General features: G+C 36.2%; 1 protein-coding gene across 4 annotated transcripts in view; it reads right to left on the bottom strand.

Annotated features, from left to right (window-relative positions):
* Window positions 1–27,539, bottom strand: part of usp53a (ubiquitin specific peptidase 53a) — a 94,697-nt gene that overhangs the window by 45,913 nt on the left and 21,245 nt on the right. For 2 of the 4 annotated variants that reach the window (XM_073907557.1, XM_073907555.1), the window contains 8 exons: window positions 25,651–25,883; window positions 25,405–25,570; window positions 19,782–19,874; window positions 19,543–19,677; window positions 13,367–13,480; window positions 11,373–11,455; window positions 11,065–11,164; window positions 2,563–2,709 (listed from right to left, as the gene is read on the bottom strand). In XM_073907557.1, coding sequence (XP_073763658.1) covers window positions 2,563–2,709; window positions 11,065–11,164; window positions 11,373–11,455; window positions 13,367–13,480; window positions 19,543–19,677; window positions 19,782–19,874; window positions 25,405–25,548 — 816 coding nt within the window. In that variant the 5' untranslated portion in view covers window positions 25,549–25,570; window positions 25,651–25,883. Of the gene's footprint in view, window positions 1–2,562; window positions 2,710–11,064; window positions 11,165–11,372; window positions 11,456–13,366; window positions 13,481–19,542; window positions 19,678–19,781; window positions 19,875–25,404; window positions 25,574–25,650; window positions 25,884–27,539 lie in introns of all 4 variants that reach the window. The other 2 variants (XM_073907556.1, XM_073907554.1) reach the window with 1 other exon arrangement.

Consider the following 27,539-nt stretch of genomic DNA (forward strand, 5'->3'; position numbering starts at 1 on the left):
AATAACACCACTTTCGAGCTCACCTCTGCATTTTACCAAAGGAAAATGCATACAGTTGCAGAAATGGAGGCCATCTCGTAGAAAAAAAAAAAAACAAGTCGGCTTTATACTCCAACATACACTGCTAATGAAGGCTCTCAGATGCCTGATGACCTTCTAATCACAGTAAATAAATAAATAGATAATAAATAAAAAATAGTTAACTAGTTAACTAAACTAAATTAAACATATATAAATTAAAAATAATAAATAAATAGTTAATTAGTTAATTAAAATAATTATTATTAAATAAAATAGATGATAAATAAAAAATAAAAAAATAAATAATTAATAAATAGTTAGTTAATTAAAATAATTAGACATGCATAAATAAACTAGTTAATAAAAAACAATAAATTAATTAGATTGTTAATTTGAATAAATAAACAATAAATAAATAAGACAATAAATAAATAGTTAATTGATTAAAATAAACAATTATAAAATCAATGCATTAATAAATAAATAAATAATAATTAGTTTAATTAAAATACATAAATAAATAAATTGTTAATCAGTTAATTAACATAAACAAATATAAATATTCATTAACAAATAAATAAAATAAAAATTAATTAGTTATATTGTTAGTTAAATAAAATGAATAAAATAACAAATAAATAAGTAAATTGTTAGTTAATCAGTTAATTAAAATAAATAAAAATAAATTCATTAAAAAATAAAAATTAAAAAATAAATAAATCCACTCCAATTTCTCAATTTTAAAGTCACTTTTTCCTCCGCTACAGTTAGTAAAAAAAGTACAATATTCTAGTTTTTGAATGTAATAAAGTACGAAAAAACAAAGCTTTCCTAAAATAATTATGCTCTGATAAAGCACACGTGCTTAAATTATGTTCTTTAGTGCAGTAGTAAAGTAAAAATACTTACTGTCCACCACTGCTAAAAGCATACATTATATTACCATGCATTATTTCCTTTGCAGTAAAAAAAAAAAACACATTATAGATGTTGAGAAGATTACAGACCATATTTCATCCTTTGAAAACCAGATGACCTGAATTTACGAATCTACTAATCAACTCTGGACATTTAAATATCGTTGAAGATTGAATCTTTAAGGGGAACTACATTATAAAGCATCTTATTCCTGACTATTATATAAAATATAAAATTACTGGAAACCTCCATCCAGATTAAATGGCTATAAAAAGCGTCTGATGTCATGATGGGTTGTTCTTTTTCAGTTATTTATTTATTTATGTGTTGCACATCTGCTGCTGGTGTCATTGAAGCCGGTTTATGGTGGTGCCTTAAACCATATGCATGAAATAAAGCAGGAGTTTATCCTCTTCATAAGACTGAGGTTGTGTAACTGCATCATAGCCCACGCTTGATGGCCAGAAAGCCACTGCGGTAGAAGGTCATCTGGTGTCCCGGCCTTCATTAGCAGCGATGTGTGGGAGTATAAACCATGTTTCAGATATTTTTTTTCCACCAGGCAGCCACTGTTTCTGCAGCTGTATGCATTTTACTTGCTTACCTGCTTGCTTGCTTGCTTACTAACTATTTATTTATTTATTTATTTATTTATTTATTTATTTAGCTATCAAACTATTTATTTATTAGTTTATCTATTTATTTAGCTATCTATCAAACTATTTATTTAGATATTTATTCATTTATTGTCTATATATTTGTTTTAATTAACTAACAATCTAACTAATTATTTAATTTTATTTATTTGAATTAATTCATGAAAGCTGATTTTATTGTTAGTTAACTGGAGTGACGTCAGTTCACAAGTTAACAATTCACTGATTCAAAATGATGCATTCAGAGTCAATCTCTGAGTAAACAATTCACTGATTCAAATTATTAGTTCAGAGTGAGCCATAAACAACTCACTGATTACACATGATCTCTTCAGAGGGCGTCTCCGGGTAAACAACTCACCGATTTAAAATCATCCACTCAGACTGAGTCTTCAGTTAACGACTCACTGATTCGAATGATCAATTCAAAGTGAGAATTTAGTAAACAACTCACTGATTCATAATGATCCATTCAGATTGATTCTTAGTAAACAACTCAGTGATTGAAAATGGTTCATTTAAAGTGAGTCTTTTGGTAAACAAGCCACTGATTCAACATGATCCATTCAGAGTAAGTCTCCAGCAAACAACTAACTGATTCTAATGATCCATTCAGAATGAGTCTCTAGTAAACGATTCACTGAATGGGGTTTACATGATTCCACTTGAATTATTATGAATTATCTGTGTGGTTATTGGTTTTGGTAATTCAACTTGCTTGCTTCAATAAAAATAAATAAATAAATAAATAAATAAATAAATAAATAAATAAATAAATAAATAAACAAACAAACAAACAAACAAATAAATAAATAAATAAATAAATAAATACATAAAAAGTCAATTTTTTTTTTCCTTCTGCATGAGCACAAATGTTCTTCCCAGCGTTGTTTTTGCAATTTTGCTAGTTCAGGTCATCGGTGTAGCTCTACTGTAATGAAACATGCGGGTTGAGTGTTATTCTTACCCCTGAGAGGTTGAGGTGTGGTCCGAGAGATCGGATGACTTCTTCAGTGAGGTCGGACTGCTCCGAGTCCCACACAAACCCAATGGTCACGATTTCTGGAGAGTTCATCAGCACACGCCGGATCTTGATTCTCTGACCACAGTTACTCTAATGAGGGGACAGACATAAATCTATTAAATGCTTTGTTTTAACACCAGTCCTTGAGCCTAGCTAATTTCATGGTTTGAAAAAAAAAAAAAACGCACATATTTTATATATATGTATATATGAGCAATTTCACACGAGTAGCAGTGTGCTATGGCTGTATATCAGCACTGGTGGGAGGCGTGCGTTGGCATGAGGCTGCAGGCCAAGCCTTAGCGCCCCACCAGTGCTGGTATACAGCCATAGCACACTGCTACTCGTGTGATATTGCGTTTATACAACAGGTCGACGGCCCAATATTGTACATAAAAAGAAAATCAAACACAGAGAGACTAAAACCCTTTTGTATTAGGAACTACTTTCTTCCGCCATTCATTCAGTCAGAACAGCAGAAGCCGTTACTAATTCACCAACGTCACTTTAGAGCTAGTATTTGAGTGATTCTCTATAGCGTAATGTGAAGCGGCGCTTCTGGTGTGTGACCTCCTTAAGGTGATGACAGCAAACTTTGCTCACATTTTAAGAATATAAGGCTGAATGTGACATGAAATGCCATCCGTCTACAGAGATTTCTCACCAGACTGCTGTTGTGTTTGCGATAAGGAGGGACAAGGCTGAATCCAGCTTCCTATTCGCAGCTTCTTATTGACTATCCGGTCCACTTTAAAAATCTTGAGGCTTCCGTTTTTCAGCTTTTTATTTGCGCTCAAGAGAACACACTGAGCAAGGGCTTACTATGCAGTTCTGGCGCAATCTTGTGGATAGACAACGTCAACCGTCTTTGGCTGCCGACGAGCTCTCAGAAATTGTGAATATTTTAAAATACGCACTATTCTTACAAATAAACTGCATAGTTGCAACCTGAACAACTACATTCTCGACTAAAAAAGCCTTAAAAGCACATTTTGTTGTCTAACAACAGTAATATTTGTTAAACTGTGGCGTCTTTGCTTGTTGCAAAAGTGAAGGGTGAAGAGGCCTTTGTGTGATGTTACTGGCAAAACATCGCACGGCTATCAGCCAATCAGAGTCAAGAACCAGACAGAACTGTTGTATCATATATATATATATATATATATATATATATATATATATATATATATATATATATATATTACAAAGACAAAACTTTTGTTTGTCTTGTTATTTAATTCTTGCTAATAGTGCTAATAGTCAGGCACACTATACTTTTAATATGAATTAAAAACTAAAATACACTGGGGGAAATAAGTATTGAACGTCATGTTTTTTCTTGTGAATAATATTTTTAAAGCAGGTGTTGACGTGGAACTGAACCAGATTTTGGTAAAAACCCAAACAATACAAACAAAAAAATAAAACAAAACAAAATCTGAATGAGTTATGTGCAAACACAATGCAATGACAAGGACTACAGAAATGACGTGTTGGTGAGGTGTTCAATTCACCTCTCATGTGGAGAATGAAGTCACATGAATTGCTCAGGTGTGAGTTTTTCACAGACTTAACAGAGTGTGAAAATCTTAATGATTCTGTGGGCCTCGTCTATCAAATCTTTATTTTGTATTTTCTATTGGAGTCAAGTCAGGGGCTTGGCTGGGCCATTCTACAGCTTGATTTTCTTTATCGGAAAGCATTTGAGAGTTTCCTTGGCTGTGTTTTTGGTCTTGCTGAAATGCCCACCCTGGTGTCATCTTCATCCTCCAGCTTATGTAGATGTTAGACTGAAGCAGCTGATATTCATTTAACATAACGAAGGGCAGAGGGTTGCTGAAGAACCACTGAGAGATTTCAACTGCTGTCTGGGCTTTCCATGACACCTCCCTTTCTTCATGTATTCAATACTTTTTTCCCTGTGTCATTTCATTTTATTATGCATAACCCAATTTAAAAAAAACAAATTCGATTTGTTTTCTTTGCATTTATGGGTTTCTTTGGTTGTTACTAACATCTGGGGAAACTTTCACGTGAAAGGCACCTTTAGAAATATGAAAAATGGTGACGTGTTCAATACTTATTTTACCAGCTGTAGATGTTAAAATATTTATTTTATTTTTCGCGTCACAAATTTCCACACAGAAAGGTTTAATTTGACATTGAATTAACTTGATAAAACTATAATTATCGTTATTGTAAGTGCTGTTATTAAGCATTTTTGCATAATCGCATATTTATTTTACATATTGGTTTCATATTTCATCCTTTAGTAATTTAAGGTCATAATATTTTGTATTAATTTAGCTGAGGTGTATTTATAAATGTAAATGTGTTGAAAGGTTTATATGTGTTATTATTTCATATGTTGTAGTTTAAGACATTTATTATGGAAACATGTCACTTTGAGGAAATGACGTGTAATGTGAGTTATTTGATTATGGATCCCCGGATGGACTGACGACGATCAGACGCATGTCAGTGCTGTGTAAAGTTTAAGAATCATAAAGTTGCTGCTGTCATAAGTCAAAGGACAGTGAAGAAGACTTTATTAATCCAAGGACCCTCTTTTCATGACAAGCGACCAACGAGGTATTTGTTTTGCTTAATAATGTATTAGATAATCGTAGTTTGTATAATTTCTTATACGTTTATACTGTGTTCATTTACTAATACAGTTCTCACGGCGTCACGGCAACAGCCGCAAAGCACATTATGGACGACTTTAAATAAACGCCCGTTCTAAAGAAACAACCTGTGTCTGTGTTGTTGTGAAGAGAGTTACAGTTATTACTACAGCTACCACTACAACAACAGTATTACGATATCCACTACTAATACAATTTCTAATAGGTTTTTTTTAGATGCGTACACTTATTTGTACAAAAGTGTAAATTGCTAAAATAATTTCAAACTATTAAAGAGAAAACTTTCCCAACAATTCTACATTTGGATTAACCTAGATCAGTGGTGTCCAAACTCGGTCCTGGAGGGCCGGTGTCCTGCAAAGATTAGTTCCAACCCCAATCAGACACATCTGGACGAGCTAATCAAGCTCTTAAGGCTCCTACACACCAAGACACATTTCGTATGTTTATCGCCAGTGATTTACGAGACATTTTTCCGCATTCAAACCCAAGCGATTTTCACTGGCGTCAAGCAGAAGAGTATGCAAAAATCACTCCTTGATGTTGACGCTACACAACTTTAAGCTTCCGACACCCGCTTGTAACAGAGAAGAGGAGAAGAAGTTCACACGCTTGTTGTTAAAGTTACTGGTGACTCGAATAAGCATAGATGGTTCACATAGTAGTGATTTGACGTTGTGCGTCGAGGCTTCGAAGCTTGTATCAAAAAAACAATACATCTCGCAGTGAAGCAGTGTAACTGAGCTTGATTCGTTTTGCCATCATCACGTGATCAGTAACATCCGAAGTTTCATTTTTGCCTATACCCACGTGACTGCTTAGAATTTTGATTCAAAGGTTTAAACACCCTCATGGGTTAGTAAAGTGTATAGCGAGATATTAGGCGCCGATTACATACATTTCTACTGTTTCAAAGCACTGCACTGGACACACACACCAGTAATTAAACTAAAATATAAAAGTAATTTAGAGTAAATAGGTTTTGAACCATACTAAAGTGTATTAGCGTAATTTTTACAACTATTTAAAAAAAAACACTGCATATCATAGTATAGTGTTTAATGGAGGCCAGCTGGGGAGTACAGCCTGAAGCGTCACTCTCATAGCCTCCTCCTTGGTTCTCAAACTGTGGTACGTGTACCACAAGTGGTACGCGGGCTTCCTTCTAGTGGTACATGGAGGAATGAAATATCTCATGTACATGCTACAAATAATTCAAAATTTATTAAAAATGATGTATATAATATGCCATATATTATATATAGGCTATATTTCTGAGGTAATCTGCCAGGTTTTTTAACTGTGCAGAGCTGTAGCTGCTTTACTGGGCCTACTACGCTGCTGTATTTCAATACTGCTCATTTTGGTGGTACTTGGAGAGACAATTTTTTGCTAAGGTGGTACTTGATGAAAAAAGTTTGAGAACCACTGTCCTAGAGCATTCGCCTCCCATGCAAGAACCGCTAGTTGGACTCCCGCTTGGAGCGAGTTGGTGAGTGAAGGATTAGTTGGAATATAATATATGTTAATACTTTTGAATTCCTTGGATTTTACTACAGTAAAGACTACAGTAATTGAGTAATGTGTTTATATTACTGTTGTTGTATTACTACATGAATGAGTTGATCGGTTGTGAACATTTGACAATATGCAACACAGTGCTTTCCCACACTTTAACCAGAAGAGGTCTTCGTCGAGCTCTGATTTAGAAAGCTTCGAGTAACGAACCTTTTTCCGATACAATTGAGTCGATTGCTTCACTGGTTCAGAAAGCTTCATTTCACCATCACTATCAAATAGCAGCTCCAGCTCTAGCAGTGAAGAAATGATTTTTGTTCAGCAGTGCAATCAGCAGCTTCAAGTTCATATCACCTCTGGGCATCTTCTTCAATGTGCGCTCGCATTGACAGTTTTGCGCTTGAGCGCCTCCAAGTGCTGTTTACTGTAACTTCAGCAGCTCCGTGCACGTGAACACAAGCGCCAACCTGATTGGTGCAGAAGGTTTTAATGCGGCACGTCAAATAAAATAAAACAGGCGTTCTTTTTTAAATGATGGTTTTGCGCCTGGCGTTTTGCCCTCTATATAGTCACGAGGCGTTATACGTTGACGGAAAACGCAAGCAAAAAACGTCTCCGTGTGCACGAGCCTTTACTAAGTTTTCTAGAAATGCCCTTGCAGGTGTGTTGAAGCAAGTTGGAACTCAAATCTGCAGGACACCGACCCTCACGGACCGAGTTTGGACACCCCTGACCTAGATGAATGGTATAAAAAAAAATACTATTAAATTAATCCTAATATAATTGTCATTTATAATATAATATACAAGCATTTTATTTCTACTCTTGATGAACACTAAACCCTACTCTTGTTGTTACACCCAAAAAAGTTCCTCAAAAACCCTTTTGTTCTGACCAAAAGACTCTTCTTGACTGAGCAAGATAAATATCTGTGTGCAGTGTTGTTTTACCAGAGAGACTGTAGTAGGATGTTACTTCCTCCTACTTTGCCTGTTTAAAAATGCAGAATGTGTTGATACACGAGAAGAACATTCCGGTCTCAGGTTTCAGAGGTGTTACACTTGCAGAACAATAGATTAGAGGAGTGTGTGTGTGTGTGTGTGTGTGTTCATCTGTAAGTATATGTGTGAATGTGTCTACATCTGCTGTGTAGAATAAAAAAATAATTGAGTTAGGTACTGAGACAATATAGCTACTGTTTAAAGTAAACTAAATTTAAATTAATTGTGTGTAATCTGCCTTTTTAAGCATGTGTTACAACCAGGGCTTTACATTAACACCCGCCAACCCGGCAAATGCGGGTAGATTTCAGCTCTGGCAGGTTAGACAGACACCTCCACTAGCCACTTTTGCTGGTTGGAAGTCATTTTTAAAATTGTAGGTTTCTTAGACCGCAGGTTCGACAAATAGCATGGCCCAATATTCGTGCAAATGTGATCTTAGAATCGAGAAGCAGCACGACTGACAAAAATAACTTAGTGCAAGCAAAAGAAAGCAGGTAAATACCGATGATCACTCGCGCGCACAGGTGATGTGATGCGCGCGACTGTTAAAAAGCATGCACGCTCCCGTTTACTTGGGCGAAAGCAACCGTGCCTAGAGGAAACGCAACTGGTGCGATCAGTTCCCTTTGAAATAGAATGGACAGAGAGCGATGCTCGTGCACCCACAGTCCTGCTGCAATCAAGAGCTCAAAATATTTTTTTAAAATCCCATATTCTTTGTAAGCAGCAGCGGTCACTGCTTTAATTTTAATTATTATTTAAATAGATTATTAACAGGCTTATATTAACCGTGTGATCATCCTTTCACTACGTTTCCCCTGCTTTCTTTTGCTTACAGTTATATTTTTTATTATGGTTTACGTTGTTTACCTTTATTAATATTTTCTACAGTAATATTGCTTTAATGGGAGATTAACTGGTGATCTGAGACTTTTAGACAGGGCAGGCATGTGGACATAACATAACATCTAAATCAAGGCATTTTAGCATGTCAAAGTCAAAATTTATGCATATAAAATATATTTTCCCAACAAAAAAAGTGTGGCTAGTGAAAATGGCGAGTGGCTAGTAATATTGGAAATCTACTAGCTATAGTGGCTGGTGATCAAAAAAGTTATTGTCAAGCCCAGGTTACAACTAACCCTCTGTCTGTTACAACTTGCCCCGCAGGTGGGGTAAATGGTAACATTTATACTCCTGGCACTTTTAGCAACACTGCACAGACACCATATGTCATACTTTCAGTGCTCATGTGTAGGAGAGGCTTGTGTTCTGTTGCTAAAAAAACAAATGGTTTGTCTTACCCCAATATTTTGTTTATTATTTGACCAAAACCAAAAATTGTTACTTTGTGCCCTGCTCTCCCCTAAATATCGCGGTTTCACGGTATCCTGGTAATGTGTTTACTGCTGATTTATTTAATTATTTAATTAAATAATTTATTTTTCAACATCTTAGTAAAAAAATAACCTTTTTTCCCCATTTAACACAACATATTACATTTTAGGAAACGTTTAGGATATTTTGGAAGACATGTCAGGCTACATAAATAAAATAAACCATCCACTTCTAGTATCTTCATCAGCTTCAAATACACAGATTTCCCTACAAGACGTAAATAAAAACACTTCAAAAACCCTCTACATATACCTTAGAAACGGTATAACCAAATATTTTTGCGGTATTAATACCTTGACTCTTCCAAACCACGGTAAACCTCGAAACCGGTTAACGTCCGATGCCTATATAGGGATGGTTAGGAGGCCATGATGCACAGTAGGCAGATTTGGCCAGCATGCTGGGGGTGAAACCCCTACTCCTTTTCTTCCTGGGATTTTTAATGACCACAAAGAGTCGGGAGCTCAGTTTAACATCTCACCCAAAAAACGCAGTATAGGAGTCCCCTTCACTATATTGAGGTGTTAGGACTAGGGTTGTAACGGTATGAATTTTTTACGGTATGATAATCGTCTAAAACAATACCACGGTTTGACGGTTTCGCGGTATACGGTATGTTACAAATGTTACAAAATAATAGAACAGTGAAGCAAATTTGACTTTTTCCAAATAATATATTTTAGTTACTATAAACAACACCACTTACAATGAACAAATAAAAAAATAAGAAAATAATAAATAATGTGTCAAAGTCCAAATAAAGTCCAAATAAACATGGTGCAAATCCTCAGTAAAAAATAGATATAAATATTTACTATACTATAAATAGTTACATAACGAAACTAGATTCAATATGGAACATCCTTAGGTTTTATGTGCCAGCATGGATATGGTTGTCTGTGGATATGGATTTGGATGTGGTTGTATGCAATGCAGACAAACAGCTGCACCTTCATTTGCGTCTTTTGAAAACAGCAAGAGCAGCAGTTCGTCTTTGCTGTGTCACTGTTTTGTCATGTTTCTGTGCTGCTGTGCATGCAAAAGTACTTAGTATGAGAATTATTTCATGCAAAACTTTTTTTTTTTTTGCGTTTTATTTAGCCGCGCATAAATGTATGCCTATCTCTCATTCCGTGTTGTTCAAAAAGCTTGGTCCACAAACAAAAGCGAAACCTATGCTTATTGGTTGTGATATAGCGAGTTTGAACCAATCTGGGCATGGAGGAGGGACAATGCATCAATGTATCATGTCTGATTTGTCCGGAGACACAGTGACGAGCGTTTCTTTGTCAAATCAGCGTTGTCAAATGTTGATGACGTAACCGCACTGATTCCGGAGCCTCTGAAAGTCCGCGAATGTTATGTGATACAGCACTGGAAAGCTGAGACTCTCTTCTTTATGCCAATCTTTGAATTGTATGAATCGGATCAGCGGATCAAAAGTTATTAAACATTTAAGAGCAATACTTATTTTTAGCCGCGGGCGGCTGTCTCGGTCTTTAAGGGTTAAAACCGTTGATATGCAATTGTTCATGGTATGATAATCGTGCACGTTCAAATCGTGGTAAACCGTCATACCGGTATATTGTTACAACCCTAGTTAGGACTCATACAAACTGCAGGCTGAGCGCCCTCTGCTGGTCTCACTAAAACCACTTCCAGCAGCAACCTGGCTTTCCCATGTGGTCTCCACCCAGATACTGACCAGGTGCAGCCCTGCTTATCTTCAGTGGGCGACCATGTGAGAGGTGCAGAGAGCTAGCTTCTGGTGATATTATATTTTATATACTAAATTTTATTTGTGATGTTTATATTCACTATATTTTATTTCTTATAGCTAAAAGAGTTTGTTATTTCCTCACGATTAATCCACCCACCGGACAGTTGCGCAGATCTCCAATGGTGCTGGCGGCTTGAAGCAGCTCCCCAAAGGTCTCTGGACGCAAGCGTTCATCTCTCCTGTCTAACACCTGTTGGCTGGAGCACAGAGAAAGAGCAACACCATTAGTAAAACAATTATAACAACAACATTATTAATTAATTGACATTGTGTTGTTTTCCTGAATCTTAACAAAAAATAGGAAATAATCAAGATAGGTAAAATAGGAGCTCTTTAATCTTCTCTTCTTTACACAGCAGGGGTAATAAGTTTGTCTTCACTTGTACATTGGCTGGATGGACTTACCAGAGGGCAGTGGTGGACACATAGTGCACCAGCTCAGTGAAGGGAAGCGGATCAGACGACGCACCACAGCTCCTGCACACTGACTGAACGCACACACAAACACAGAGAGAGTCATACATCACACATGATGACTGCAATATGATGTAAAGATTTAATTTCACCACAGTAAGTGATGTAAGAGACGTCTCAACACACACGCACTGTGAATAACCTGAGGGTGGAACCAATTCAAGCATTCCTTTTAGGGGCAAAACAAAAATGAATCCTTTCTGGTGTCGAAACAGCAAATCTGGCATTGCTTTATTTGGCAGGATCTCTCATTTACACACAATGCCTTAAAATGGGTTAAAGTATTATGCAATAGAAATACAGAAGACATATCTAGGATTTCTATGAAGTACGTTAATGTATGGGACACAGTTTTGGTTGTTAGTGCCTATATGGTAGTTATTTGGTACCACTGGCAAAATACATTTTAAAATAATGCTGTTTTCTATCTTAATAAATGTTCAAATGTCATCTATTCCTGTTAGGAAAGTCAGAATTTTTTATCATCATTCTTCTTAAATAATTAAACCAAATTAGAGCTAAATAATAATAATAATAATTGATAATAATAATAAATGATAATAATAAAATAAATAATATTAACGTTAAAAACATATGTGCTACCTACCTTTTTAGATCAAAATCACCATATTTAACAGAATTCGATCAAAAAAATAAATAAAAATATATGTAAATCTATAAAAAAAAAATAAATAAATAAAATAAAATATATATATATATATAAATATATACATATATATATATATATATATATATATATATATATGAAAATATATAAATACACATACACGCATACATAGATGAAACAAAAATCTTTTGTAACGATGCATGCCTTCAGTGTCTTATTTTATAATTGTAAATAATTTTCCAAGCTATTTTATGGTTTGGGTGTATAATTAATATGCATTCTAATATGCCCATTTGGTGATCAAAAAACATCAGTATCAACGTTAAACACTAAAGAATTAAAAGAATTTAGTGAACTGTTAAAGAATACGAATTTCATATGTAATTTTTTATAATGTATTATGAGGCATTACATAATACACATGACAAAACAAGCAACAAAACAATAATTAACCAGCAAACTAGAAACTAGAAACAAACAAAAATAGTAAATAAATATTTAATGACGCTTTAATTTGAAATATACAAATATGAAACATTTATATGTCTTTAAGGATCACATTTAACATCCTTGCTAAATTATAAATCTTTTTTTTTAAAATACAATTAAAATATATGTAAATAAATAAAAATAAAAATAGTTAAAATACATAAATAAAATTAAGTAAATAAATTATTAAAATGAATGAATAAATAAACTAAAATAAACAAAAAAGTATATTAATTAATTAATTATAAATAAATTAGAAATTAAACAAAAATATATATTAAAATAAGAATAAAATAACAATTAAAAATAAATAAATTATAAATAAATAAAAAGATAAAAATAAATAAATAAATAATCCTAACAATAAATACATTAATTATAAATAAATGATAAATTCAAATAATTAATGAATTATAAATACAAATAAATAAATAATCAAAAATAAATATAAAATAAACATGCATATGGACCCACAGACTTTTAAATAGTTATTACTCAACATAACATCTGTCTTTAGACTAAGCATTTATACAACATAATAAACACAAGCGCACCATGTTAAAGTGCTAACAGCATTATAATATTGTCGTAAAGACAGTGTTTCCTCTGTATGCAGAAGGACAGTCTAAATTAGTATTCACTGTGAGTAAATCAGTAATTCACCACTGTACCCGACTGATTGAAAACCACTGTCACTCCAAAGCAATCAATGCTCCATCACTCACATGAGGAGCATCTGTGCGTGTGTGTGCGTATGTGTGTGTGTTGCATGTGCACGTGTGTGGAAAATTAAAAAGAGCTGCATTACCTGTTCATATTGTGTCATAGCAAACTTCTGATGAGTAATGCAGGACTTGGACGTGCAGGCGTCAGTTTCAGCATCAGGCGCAATGTGCAGGTGAATCCTTTCTAGAATGTTCTCCTGTAAAAAAAATATACACGCAAAAAAAGTTTGTCATTTATTTTCAGTTATTTTATTTCAACAGGGACAGTGCTCATCATGACAGTGAAAACAGCAAATAAGCCAGATAAAATAAAAATATTAGTACATATTTACTTTACAATAAATAAATAAAAACAAATAAAAATCTAAAATCTAAATAAATAAATTCAAATAATAAATAAATAAATATAAATATATGAATAAATAAATACCAATAAATTAATAAAAAATAAATATATAATTATAAAGATAAATAAATACTAATAAATATAAATAAACATAAATAAATATAGAAATACAGTTAACATTTTGAAAAATAAAATAAACATAAAATATGAATAAAAAATACAAACAAAAATAAATGCATAAGTAAATGTATAAATAAAAAATAAATAAAAATAAATACCAATAAATAAAAAACAAATAAAAAATAAACAAATAAATATAAATAATAATAATGATATAAGTAACAATAATTATATATATATATATATATATATATATATATATATATATATATATATATATATATATATATATATATATATATATATATATATATAAATTTGTTCTATTATGTTATATTTTCAAGATAAAACAGCAAATAAGCCAGAATTCAGAGCTATTTTTAATCAGAGTGACCATAATTTTAATTAATTAATAATTATCAACACATTATCAACTCATACAGTTGCATTATTTGCATACATTAAAACTTTTTAAGTTCATAACAGTAGCATAAAAAGGAGAATTAGAACTTGATTCCCTTAGCCCTTTCTTTGTTATATGTCACTTTTATAAATCTTGTATCACATTCCAGAGCAAAACATTTTAAAGACAAGCCGCAGAACAAAATGGAAACGAAACCACCAGAAGCAAACAAATAAACGAAAAAATAAAAGCCTGCTGTTTGAGTCCTTTTAAACAAATTATTTCATAACATACTCTAAAGAACGGTCTGCAGATGAGTTATTACATTACTCTTACAGACAAAAGCAGATAAAATTACTTCAAAAATACATAAATTATTAGAACAAAAACAGTCTAAAACTCCTTTCAGCAATTATCTACTTAGTATTTCACAACATACGACAAGAAAAACTGTTTGCACATTAGTTATTAAATTAATCTTCCAATTAGAAGCATATAAATTACATAATAAATGAATGAGTAAATAAAGCAAAAGCACACATCGTCTACAGCTTAGGAGCAATTTCTCACTTAGCATTTCATAACCTACTCAGAGAGACAAGAAAAAACTAGCTGCAGATGAGTTATTAAATTAATCATCTGAATAGATGCATTTAAAATTACATAAAACAAAGTCTGCAGTGTTTGAGCAATTTTACACTTAATTAGATACTATAAAAGACAAGAAAAAAAAGCTGCAGATGTGTTATTAAATTAAAATCTCTAAGCATATAAAAGTGCATACATGTGTAAATAACACAAACAAAGCCTGCTGTTACTTTGAGCAACTTACATACTCCAAAAGAAAAAGAAGCTGATGATTTATTAAATTAAGCCTCCAATTATAAGCACATTACATTTCATAAGTAAATAAAACTAACAAAATCAAATCAATAAATATGCTATAATCAAAAATATTAGTAAAATGTATTTAAACAAACATTTTCATGAGTACTTACAGACACTTGCAAACATTTAATTTAAAATAATTAACTAAATAAAATAATTTCTTTGTCTGGTGCAATTTTACATACTACATGAATGCTATTTTAGATGCATTCAATTCATTAAATGTGTTAAAGAGAACGAAGATGAAGAGAAATGAAAACAATCATTTCTTGTATTGGCAGATGTCAACACAGTGGATTTGTTCGGGCTGGTGCAATGATGTCTTGGCATTAGCTGAATGCACTCTAAGCTTCAGTCATTTTTTCCCAAGCCTATTATCTGCTTAAATACACCCTTTCAAACCTGAGAAACTTGAGTACGTCACACCAACAAGACCACAGCGATTAGCCTTTTCAAAAGAAAAATCTTTTTTTTTTTTTCCAGCATGCGTATATAGTATTATTATTTTTAAAATAATGTAATTATTATTTTTTATTAAATAATTTCATTTATTTATTTATTACATTTATTTAATTTAAGCTACATGAAAATTATTTTTGAAGTTGGCTTAGGTTTTTGTATATTTTATTTCAAGTACTGTAACTTGCAATAGGTCTTATAAACTAGTACAACCACAGCAGCATTAATAATAACAACAACAACAACAACAACAACAACAACAACAACAACAACAAATACTACCACTACTGATAAAAATAACAAAAAACAATGAATTCAATAAATGAAAATAACCACTACCACCACCAACAACACCAAAAACACCACCACCACTAACAAGACCACGACCACCAACACCACCACCAAAAACAACACCACCTCCACCAAAAACAACATCACCACAGTAAAAAACAACATCAACAACAACAGCGCCAAACACCATCACCACCAACAACACGACCACCATCAAAACAAAAACACCACCACCACCAACAACGACTACAACCAACAACAAGACCACTACGAACAACAACAACAACAACAACACCCAAATCATCACAAACACCACCACCAAAAACAACAACACAACCACCAAAAACAAAATCAACAACAACACCAAACACCATCACCAACACCACCAAAAACGACACCACCACCCCAACAAAAACAACGACTACCACCAACAACAAGACCACCAACAACAACAACACCAAAAACTCCACCACCAAAAACAACAACTACAACACCACTGCCAAAAACAACATCAGCACCAAACACCATCGGCACCACTAACAACACCACAAACACAAAAACACCACCGCCAACAACAACGACTACAACCAACAACAAGACCACCACCAACAACAACAACACCAAAATCATCACAAACACCACCACCAACAAAAACAACAACACAACTACCAAAAACAACACCAAACACCATCACCACCACCAACACCACCAAAAACAACACCACCACCACACACAAAAACAACCATTACCACCAACAACAAGACCACCACCAACAACAAGACCACCACCAACAACAACACCAAAAACTCCACCACCAAAAACAACAACTACAACACCACTGCCAAAAACAACATCAGCAACAAACACCATCGGCACCACAAACAACACCACAAACACAAAAACACCACCACCAACAACCCCAATACCACCACCACCACCAACATCAACAAAAACACCACAAACACCACCACCACTGCCAAAAACAACAGCATTAAACACTATCACCGCCAAAAACGACACCACCACCACAAAAACAACAGAATTAAACACTATCACCACCAAAAACGACATCACCACCACCCCAAAAACAACATCACTACCGAAAACGACAACAGCAACACCAAAATCAACACCAACACTATCAACAACACAACAAACACCACAACAAACACCAACAACAACTACTATTATTATTACTATTATTATTATAACCCATTTTTGGATTTAATTATCAGGGAAATTTGCAATAGTACAAAAAGATTAAGACCTATTCAAGACCTTCTCATCCTAACAATTCTAAATAAATGTGTACTATCAAGATAAACATTAACAGCAGCAATATTACACTTCTGATGCATACTTCCATATTTATATTACGTATAAAAACTCAAACTTTACATTTAAATTATCAATTTTTATATTGAGACTAAAATGGTGATTGGTTTAAAACTTTAAAGGGCCGTTTCCCCAGTATTTAAACCCTCAGATTCTAGATTGTCATATATTTGTATCCTAATTAATAATTGTCTTAAAGCAAAAACCATATATCAACGGAAAGCTTATTTTACACAGCTTCCAGAGGACGCAACCTATTGTAGACAGAATCTCCAAAAATTGACACTTATGGCTGGTTTTGTGGTCCAGGGTCACATGCAAGTCTTACGGAGATCTCTTTCCAGGTATATCACACAGTTTTAGATCAGTATAAAAGGAGCAAGCAGAGCCGAGCATCTGCATTGACTGTAAATGTGTTGTGAGTGTATGTGCGCTCTGCAGGCTTGCATTGATAGAGATCTTTCATTGATTGTGTTGTTTAGGGCAGCTTCTGTAAATGGACTTTCACCGAGGTAATGACTGACTCTCACAGTCCTGCTGCGCTAAACAGAAAATGATTACAGGTCCCAGCGCTAAGCAGGTTTGCTGCAATTAGGAGGCTGTAGGAGAAATCCAGCACATAGCACAAGGCTGAACGTGCTTATTTCAGCTTTCCAGAGAGAAAAAAAGACGTTCACAATAGACATAAGAGCATAATCTGGACATTGTTTTTTTCCATTAGTAAAACATGGCTAAAAAACAACTATGTATGGTTCATGAGCAATATTAGATATTAAACAAGCAAGCTTTAATCACATGCTGAAATCACATATAATTAGATTTGAGTCTGAAAAATATGCGCATTTATTATTATGTAACGGAGGCCAACTAGCGAAGTGCTTTGCAGGTAAACCTCACTCCTCTGACCTCTAAAAGTACTCTAGCAATAGACGCCTTATTGCTAGAGCAATCGACTGCCAATCAAATAATTGCCTGTTCGATCCCAGCATTAGACCGGGTTGAGTGCAATAGGGCTGGTAGGTTACACTTGGGGGCTCGTCCGGGATGGGAGTGAGGTTTAGGGGGGTCCCCAGGTAACGAAGTGCTATGCAGGTAAACGTCATTCCTCTGACCTCTATAGGTGCTATAGTGGTAAACGCTATTGGTCATGGTCTTAAGCCTCCTTGTTAGAGCAACCAACTCCCATGCAAAGAATTGCCGGTTCGATCCCAGCTGAGACAGGGTTAGGTGCAGTAGGACTGGTGGGTTATACTTGGGGGCTCGTCCGGGATGGGAGTGAAGTTCAGGGTGGTGGCCAGCTAACGAAGCGCTATGGAGGTAAACCTCAGTCCTCTGACCTCTAAAGGTGCTCTCGCGACAGACGCTAGAGGCCATGGTCTTAAGCCTCCTTGTTATAGCAACCAACTCCCATGCAAAGAATCGCTGGTTCAATCCCAGGTCAGACCAGGTTGAGTGCAGTAGGACTGGTGGGTTACACTTGGAGGCTCGTCTGGGATGGCAATGTGGTTTAGGGGGCCGAGTGTAACAGAGGCCAGCTAGGGAAGTGCTTTGCAGTTAAACCTTACTCCTCTGACCTCTAAAGGTGCTCTAGTGATAGTAGCTTCCTTGTTAGAGCAACCGACTCCCAAGCAAAGAATCGCTGGTTCAAATCCAGCTCAGACAGGGTTAGGTGCAGTAGGACTGGTAGGTTAAACTTCGGGGGTTTGTCCGGAATGGGAGTGAGGTTTAGGGTGGTGGCCAGCCAACTAAGCGCTATGGAAGTAAACCTCAGTCCTCTGACCTCTAAAGGTGCTCTAGTGACAGACGCTAGAGGCCATGGTCATGGCCATGGTCCTTGTTAGAGCAACCAGAATTGCCAGTTTGATCCCAGCTCAGACTAGGTTGGATGAAGTATGACCCATGGGTTACATTTATATTTTATTTTATATTTCTCTAATAATAATAATAATAATAATAATTATTATTATTATTATTATTATTATTATTATTATTATTATTATTATTATTATTATTATTATTATCATTGCGATTTAAAAAAAATATTTAATTTACAGTGAATTATGCATAAGCACAAACTTTTTTTTTTAATGTTTAGACCTAATAAATAAAATTAACTATTCCTTTAATCTCATGTTAGCAAACCAAATACCAAAATATAATTATAATAAAACAAAAAACAGCAAACAAATAAACAAGTTATATCAAATAGGATTTTCAGATTATCAGAAACTGTTCAGTCAAAACTCTTTAACTGAGCTCCCTTCATAAAAGAGTTTTCTACAAACTGTAAAAGCAGGACAGTCCAACAATAAATTATGTTTTTCAGAAAGAGAAATCTTGCAAAACACGCATTGATTAGGATCTAAATCTTTAAGTATAAAAGTATGTCTGACAAAAAGCCACAGAAACACACTTACAAAGCACTCAGCAGCGTCGTCCATGAAGCCCAGCTGAAAGCGCTGTTCATCCTTGAAGTTTTCTGCCAGGGCGTTGCGCAGGTTATCTGAGGGTAACGCTCGCTCTCGGCTGTGCTGGAACTGAGAGAATATTCCCTGCACAACAGACATTAAGTGCTTTTGAACATGAAGCCAACATTTGACACTAAAACTCTTTTTTTAAAGTTCTGTTTTATTATGAATTTTGTTCATAGAAATACCTTCAAAGCGCAGAAGATGCAGGAGTCCCCCAAGCAGTGGTGGTTCGGAAGCTGACGAAGACTCCGCCGGAAGATATCCAGCTGCCAAAGCACCTAGAACAAACAAACAAACAAAAAATTTACAAATAGATAAACAAACAAACACAAATGACAAATAAATGCATAAATAAATAAATAGAAAAAATAAACAAACAAACAAAAACTGCTTAAATAAATGCATAAATAAACAAATAAAGAAAAAAACGAAGAAATAAACAAACAAATAAATAAATTAAAAACAAATGCATAAATAAATAAAATGCATAAATTAGATAAATAAATAAATGCTTAAATAAAAAATAAATAGATAAATAAATGCATTAATAAATAAACAGATAAATAAATAAATGCTTAAATAAACAAATAAATGCATAAATAAATGCATAAATAAAAGCATAAATAAATAAATAAATAAACAAAACAAATGCATAAATAATGCATACATAAATAAATGCATAAATAAATCCATAAATAAAAAAATGCTAAAATAAATAAATGCTTAAATAAGCAAATGGTTAGTTAAATAAATAAATTTAAATCTTAATTTTTCTTTGGCTTAGTCCAGGGGTCACCAATCTCGTTCCTGGAGGTCCGGTGCCTTGCCGGGTTTAGGTCCAACTTGCCTCAACACAGCTGCCTTGGTGTTTCAAGAATACCTAGTAGGACCTTGATAAGGTTGTTCAGGTGTGTTTGATTAGGGTTGGAGCTAAAATTTTCAGCACACCGGCCCTCCAGGAACAAGTTTGGTGATCCCTGGCTTAGTCCCTTATTTATCAAGAGGTTGCCACCACAGCGGAATGAACCGCCAACTATTCTAGTATATGTTTCACACAGCAGATGCCGCTCCAGCTGCAACTGGGAAACACCCATGCACTCATTCACACACACACACACACACACACACACACACACACACACACACACACACACACACACTTTAGTTCATCCAAAGACAGCACAAGTCTTTGGACTGTGGGGGAAACCTAACACCTGGAGGAAGCCCATGCCAACACGGGGAGAACAATCAAACTCCACACAAAAACACTAACTAGCCCAGCTGAGACTCAAACCAGGGACCGTATTGCTGTGAGGCGACAGTGCTAAGCACTGAGCCACCATGCCACCCACTTTTATACAATAATATAAAAATAATATCCTTTAATCTTTAATAAACAGTCTAATCCTGCGATGTGAGGGATACGCACTTTGCGATACCGATGCTCAAATGATATATCGTTCAGCCCTAAATGCCAAAATGACAGCGTCTGATGGCCAAGGACGGTTTTATTTATTATTATTTTTGACTTTTCTTACTAGGCATCATTTTGTTCACAAGACTCAGAGGAATATGACGCATTGTCCTTGCTTGGAAGAAGAGCTTAAGGGAGATTAGGCAGAGACAGAGGATGAGAGCTGTGCATCTATCTGTATATACGTGTGTGTGTGTGTGTGTGTGTGTGGACTGGCACTGTAAGGTTTCTCTTCGCTCAATGTCTTTCCCTCAGGCCCCAGACAACTTAGTCGGAGTCTGACCTCACTGCATGGTGATGAGTACAAGAACAAGATAACGCAGAGATACGCTCAGTTATAATGTCATCCAAGAGGGGAAAACTGGCTTCCAGTAAGAGCCAACTGGGAAATGACAAACACCAGTCATTTGGGTGTTGAATGGTGGAGATGGGATACTGTAAATACTCTCACAGAGAAGACATGACATTGGAGTTTGGAGGTCATGCTTCAAAAAGGCATGGAATGATAACCGGTTTAAAGGTTTACCAAGGTTTGGAAAAGTCATCATTTTAAAATTGCTGAATTCATCTGTTATACCATTACTATGGTACAAGTAAGCTTTTTTTAATACATGTTCATTCAGTCATTTTCCTTTAGCTTAGTCCCTTTATTTATCAGGGGTCGCCACAGCAGAATGAACCGCCAACTTATCCAGCACATGTTTTACACATCGGATGCCCTTCCAGCCGCAACCCAGTACTGGGAAACACCCACACACACTCATTCACACACATACACTACAGCCAATTTATTTTACCCAATTCACCTATTGCACATGTTTCCAAGTGGTACTCACTGCAGAGTCACTTGGGCAGAGCTGAGCTCCTGCTTGCTGCACTTCTTATACAAGTGATGTCACTGGGGGTTTAGGGGCGGGGTAGGTGTACGCATTAAAACAGCTTATAGAAGGAGGAGCGAGAGCTCAAGCTCCCCCTCATTGGAGCTCAAGTGGCTCTGCAGCAAGCAGTGTCTCCATGTCTTTGGACTGTGGAGGAGAGGAGAACATGCAAACTCCTCACAGAAACACCAACTGGCCCAGCCAGGGCTCGAATCAGCAACCGTCTTTCTGTGAGGTGACAATGCTAACCACTGAGCCACCGCGCCACCTAGAAGTGATTCAAACATGCAACCTTCTGATCTGTAGTCAGATGCATTACCATTGTGCCACTTTACTCATGTGTTTTCTGACTATTTGATTTAGTTTTTTAGGGCAACAGTGTCTCCGCATTAAAAGCTACTGGTCAGCCCAAGATTTAGCAAACATCTGAAAAACAAAAATCGCTTGTACACCAACATATCTTCTTGCTATAGCGCTGAATAGTGCAGCAGCTTTTCTTTATATCAAAGGAAATCAGCTTTTATATCAGCCTTTTAAAGCTGTAAAGAAATCTGTGTGTTTGAAACTAAGACAGCATAATTTATTTGAGTGCTTTCACACCTACACTTTTGTTTCGGAACGTGTCTCGATTGCCCAGTTAGCGCGGTTCGTTTGGCATATGTGAACAGGGCAATCGCGCTCTGTTCCGCGCCAAAGTAATCGCTCCGAGATCGCTTGAATGAGGTGGTCTCAGCTCGATTGAAACGAACCCTGGAGCGGTTCGATTGCAGTGAGAAAGCGATCCGATCCGAGCGCGGTTATATCACAGTGTTTTATGGATATGTAATAGGCTTACAGCTATATGAAGAGAGAATTATGAGTATGGCGGGAAGTTTCGCGAGTCTCCGGATGCCCGCAAACGAGTGATGATCTCTCGGTAATCTTGCGTCTCCCTCCCGGTCCTCAAATAGGCATCATCGCGCACCCTTCACACCCCTCCCCACCGCATCTCTCCTCAGACACATCGCGCGCGTGCACCCTGTCAATCACCACCAAACCACCACCTCTCCTAACAGCTGAGCGGGACGCTGCAAAAAAAACCCTGACACTCTGACCAATGTGAGGAGAGTTTACTCGCACGTGACTTGTTTATGCTCTTTTGGTCCGATTAGAAACTTTGCAGTGTGAAAGCGAACCGCTCCAAGAGCAAAGAGCAAAAATGTAACATTTGTAATCTCTGTTCCGGAACAACTGAATCGATTCACAGGTGTGAAAGCACCCTTAGAATTATTTAGCCTGACACGTTTACTGCGCCACAATATTTAAAATGTTTCTTAAAATAAAATAGATTGTATTCAATGGGGAATAAGGTGTTGTTTTTTTACCTAATAATTAAAAAAGAATATATTTAAGAGCAGTAACCACAATACCGTGAAACCGTGATAAATATATATTAATATTCTAACCACCTCATAGGCCCCGTTTACACTGCCAGTTAAATGTGTCCCAATGCCGATTTTTTGCTCATATGTGACACAGATCAGATCTGTTCAATGACCGTGTAAACATGAAAAAAATGCATGCATGCATTCGGATATCCAGAAATGAGTTTCAGGCCTCCTTCATATGTGGAAACAAATCAGATATACATCGGATATGTGGCAATGCGACTGTCATGTAAACAGGCAGATCGGATTTATTAAGGCGTTCCGTTCTGTACATCATTAAACTTGCGACAATGTGGTGCTTCTCAACGGTTTAATGACAGAAAGAAGAGCGTGTGTGGAGATGCCGACGCGGTAAACAACATCAGAGGAGGAAAGTGGTCAGTCGCCACAATTTGCTCCCACCAGACCTGAGATCTCTCTCGTACCAACAAGTTCCTTTGAATGGTGGAGGACAGCATATAAACCATAAGCGCAAGCTGCGATGACGGCCCTTTCCCATCTCCGCCTCAAAATTATTTTAAAGTTGGGCGAACTTCGTGTTGTAACTTTTGCTTATGGTCGCTATTAATACACACATTGCGGGCTTTACACAGAACAACTTTATTCTCTGTTAGATTTTAGAATTACGCATGCGTGAATTTTATTTACGCACAAAATATTTATGAAATGTGATTTTATTCCATACTCTAACACAGGGTTTTTCAAAGTCTAAGACAGGGGGCCTCCCTTTTGACACAACTTATCCATTGGCGCCCCCCTCCTCCCAAACACGCACGCACACACGCGTGCGCACACACACACACACACACACACACACACACACACACACACACACACACACACACACACACACACATATATATATATATATAAAGACACAGACAGATGTCAGACTGTTAACTCACTTTTGTCATCATTTGCATGAAAGTGCCATTATTTACAGAGTAATAAGTATTTTAATATAACGTTTTTAAAACTAGGATGATGGTTCAATATGAATAGAACAGATCCAAGAACAGTCCATCCCAGTCAAAACAGTTGAAGTTTAGCGGGTCTCATGCTGTCATTAGCCAAAATATCTTGATAAACCACACATAAAGGTCGTGGTTCATCAGCTGGTCCTGTCCACGTAAATCCTAAACTCAAATACGGATCATCATATCGTCGTCTTTTGGGTTTAAGCCCCGAACTTGAAGGCTTTGAATCGGGGGGTCTCAGAAACCGATCCATTGTTTTAGCAGGCGTATACCTGTATTGGCGGGCTTGCCAAACAGAAGTGAATTCACAGCTATGGCCTTCTGGGTAAAAAAGGTTTTCTTATTTTTGACGTATTCTTTTTTTTTAGCTTTGTTTAATTAAAAGGTTTAAATATAATAAAAATATATATAATAATTAAACTTAATTATATTTTTATTATATAATATTTTTTCCCGCGCCTCCCCTGACATGCTCTGGCGCCCCCCAGGGGAGGCGCGCCTCACACTTTGAAAACCCCTGCTCTAACACTAGTGCGCACACAGGCAAAGGATACATCTTCAACCACACACACGCACGCACGCACGCACACGCACACGCACACACGCACGCACACGCACACACACACCAGGGCCATACCATTGCATAAACTGCGTGGGGGTAAATCTGAACTAAACCATTCACTGCTTATACTACACTTTGCATACTTCGCAGAGCTAAAAGCAAGACAAATTTCTTCCATCGTGGCTAATGTGGCACAGATGCTAGAACCCGCCTTTATGCATGTGCGACATCGTAAATTGCAAAGCAAGTGTAAACACATGAATTAGATATGGGTCACAATTAAAAGAACGTGTAAACGAACAGACAAAATTCAGGCAACAAATCGGAATTGGGCATCAAGACCTGACAGTGTAAACAGGGCCATATTGAAACAGGAGTCAGATACGAGTTAAATTTAAAGTAATTCAACATTTTGCGCTGGAAAGACCAAACATGCAGTGAACCTTCATTCACCAGTAGACTGGCTGGACCTTACAGGTTAAACACGTACCTGCACTGCACTGTTGAGGAAGCAGCTGTTCTGTCCTGGTTCATTTAGCAGTCCTTTGGTAGGAGCCAAGGACAGCATAGATCCCGGCTGGTAAGACCTGCCAAGATTGCCACCCGGCCTCCTGAAGAACTTGACCCATGCCATTGGATTTGGGGTGTCTGTCGTCCTGCTGATAAAGAGGCACACGTTAATCCATGTTTGGAGTTGATGCCATTCATTAAATGAAAGCTTTTTTTTGCTACTGACCTGTATGTAAGAGGTCTCTTGATGCGTATATCCTAGACAGGATGGTTTGATCATTCCCTGAATTGTGCTGGGGAATTGGGAGGGCTGTTGGCGGGTACTGTGGCCATCAGGCCTCTAGTGACTCGCAGCATAGTTATGAAGGTGTCAGCTGGAATCAGTCAACCTTTAAAGGGTCGTCCATGTTTCAGACGCTGCTCTTAGAGGAGTTCAGCCTTAGAAAAATAGGATTCACTCTGTGGAGAGAAGCAAAGAAATGCATCAATTCATGAAAATAATAAGACTTAAGAGAGACTTTTTTATATATTTAATAACTCATTTCTAATAATTAACTGTTTTAGTCTGCACCGTGATGGCAGAGCATAATATTTTTCTAGCTATTTTGTGAGATACTAGTATTCAGCTTAATGTGTACCTTAAAGGTTCAGGACACACTGGAGAACTTTTTTTTTAATATATTAACAGATTTGTGTGTGTTGAGCATCTGTTAAGACAATGTTAGCACCTGTCAGCTTTAATTGTGGGGAAATCTGGATAATTTTGAGCTTTTGTCAGCTAATTTCAGCTTCAGGGTTTAAAATGATTTTTGGGGCGGGATCAAAATCGGCGACGTAGCGCAGTACAGCAAGAGCAATGATGACGCGCCGGTTTCTCATTATTATTCAAAGCGGAGTTTCCTTATCCTATGAGAAGAGCCGGCTGCTTAATTATTCATGAGAGCATGACAGCACGCGCTTTCCGAAGGCAAGGCAGACGCAGACCTGCCAGACCGACCCACGGGCATGCAGTAGCCGTTTATGAAGGCTCGTATGTGTTTGTTTCCATGATCCACGGGGTTTGTTGCATGTTTTTTCCCACAATCCTGTCAGGGCCGATCATACAGCAAAGCTGTGTGTGCCATGCAAGCATTTTAGTCGGGAGAGCAGCATGAGAATTGGAGAATGGCGGATGTTGTCTTGTATCAGGAGTTCGTTGACATTCAGACACATCGCCGTGCTGCTGTGTTTGCCTAAATCCTCCAGATTACCAGCAGGACTAATGGTTAAAATAGACAGGTCAGGAGACCTGCTCCACTGATTCTGCATTTAGATCTATGATTCAGACCCAGGGATTGAGGGAGAGTTCCTCATTTATAGTGTTTATTATATGAACACGATTATCTTTATAATGATATAAATTGTGGTTGTCTGTAAATGAAATTACGAATAACAAATGTAGCAGGGCATTAAATTACTGTTTATTTCTTTGCATTTTAATTTTGTGAACTATAAACTCATGCGTCTCCTCACGGTTTGTCTCCATTTGTGAGCTAACTGACATCAACAGTTGTTCGCTCCCCTTCTCCCCTGCTGGCCACGCCTACTCCTGCCCGATGCTCGCGGAGCTCCACGCCCATTAATCATGCATCTTTTGAAAAAATTCTGAAGTAGACTTTAACAGAAAGTGGGGGGTGTCATGGCCCTTTAAAGGCTAGTGTATGGAGCTAATAATATGCCAAAACAATCTGAATTGTGTTTTTGTAATTTATTAAATCTGAATTTTTATATGCGGTTAAAATAGTTTTGAATTTCTTAATTTGAATTTGAATTTCTTAATGTGAAATTCATGATTACTGAATATCTTAAATGCAAGACCACTGAATTTTTCCCAGGCTGAATTTTTTATAGACGCATTTTCAAACTTCAGATTTTTTGCTTTCTGAATTCATTGACTGCAGATATCCAGTTTGTAAAAATACAGTCTCAAATATTCAGGATGAAGAAATTCAGAACATCAAATTCAATATTCTAAAATTCAAAACCAGAAATTCAGATTGTGACATTCAGATTGAGCAGAAATTAGGTCAAGGGTTACCCACAAGTTACCAATACCAAAATATTATTGGTTACCAA

This window comes from Danio rerio, chromosome 7 (genome assembly GCF_049306965.1).
Source record: "Danio rerio strain Tuebingen ecotype United States chromosome 7, GRCz12tu, whole genome shotgun sequence".
Taxonomy (NCBI): domain Eukaryota; kingdom Metazoa; phylum Chordata; class Actinopteri; order Cypriniformes; family Danionidae; genus Danio; species Danio rerio.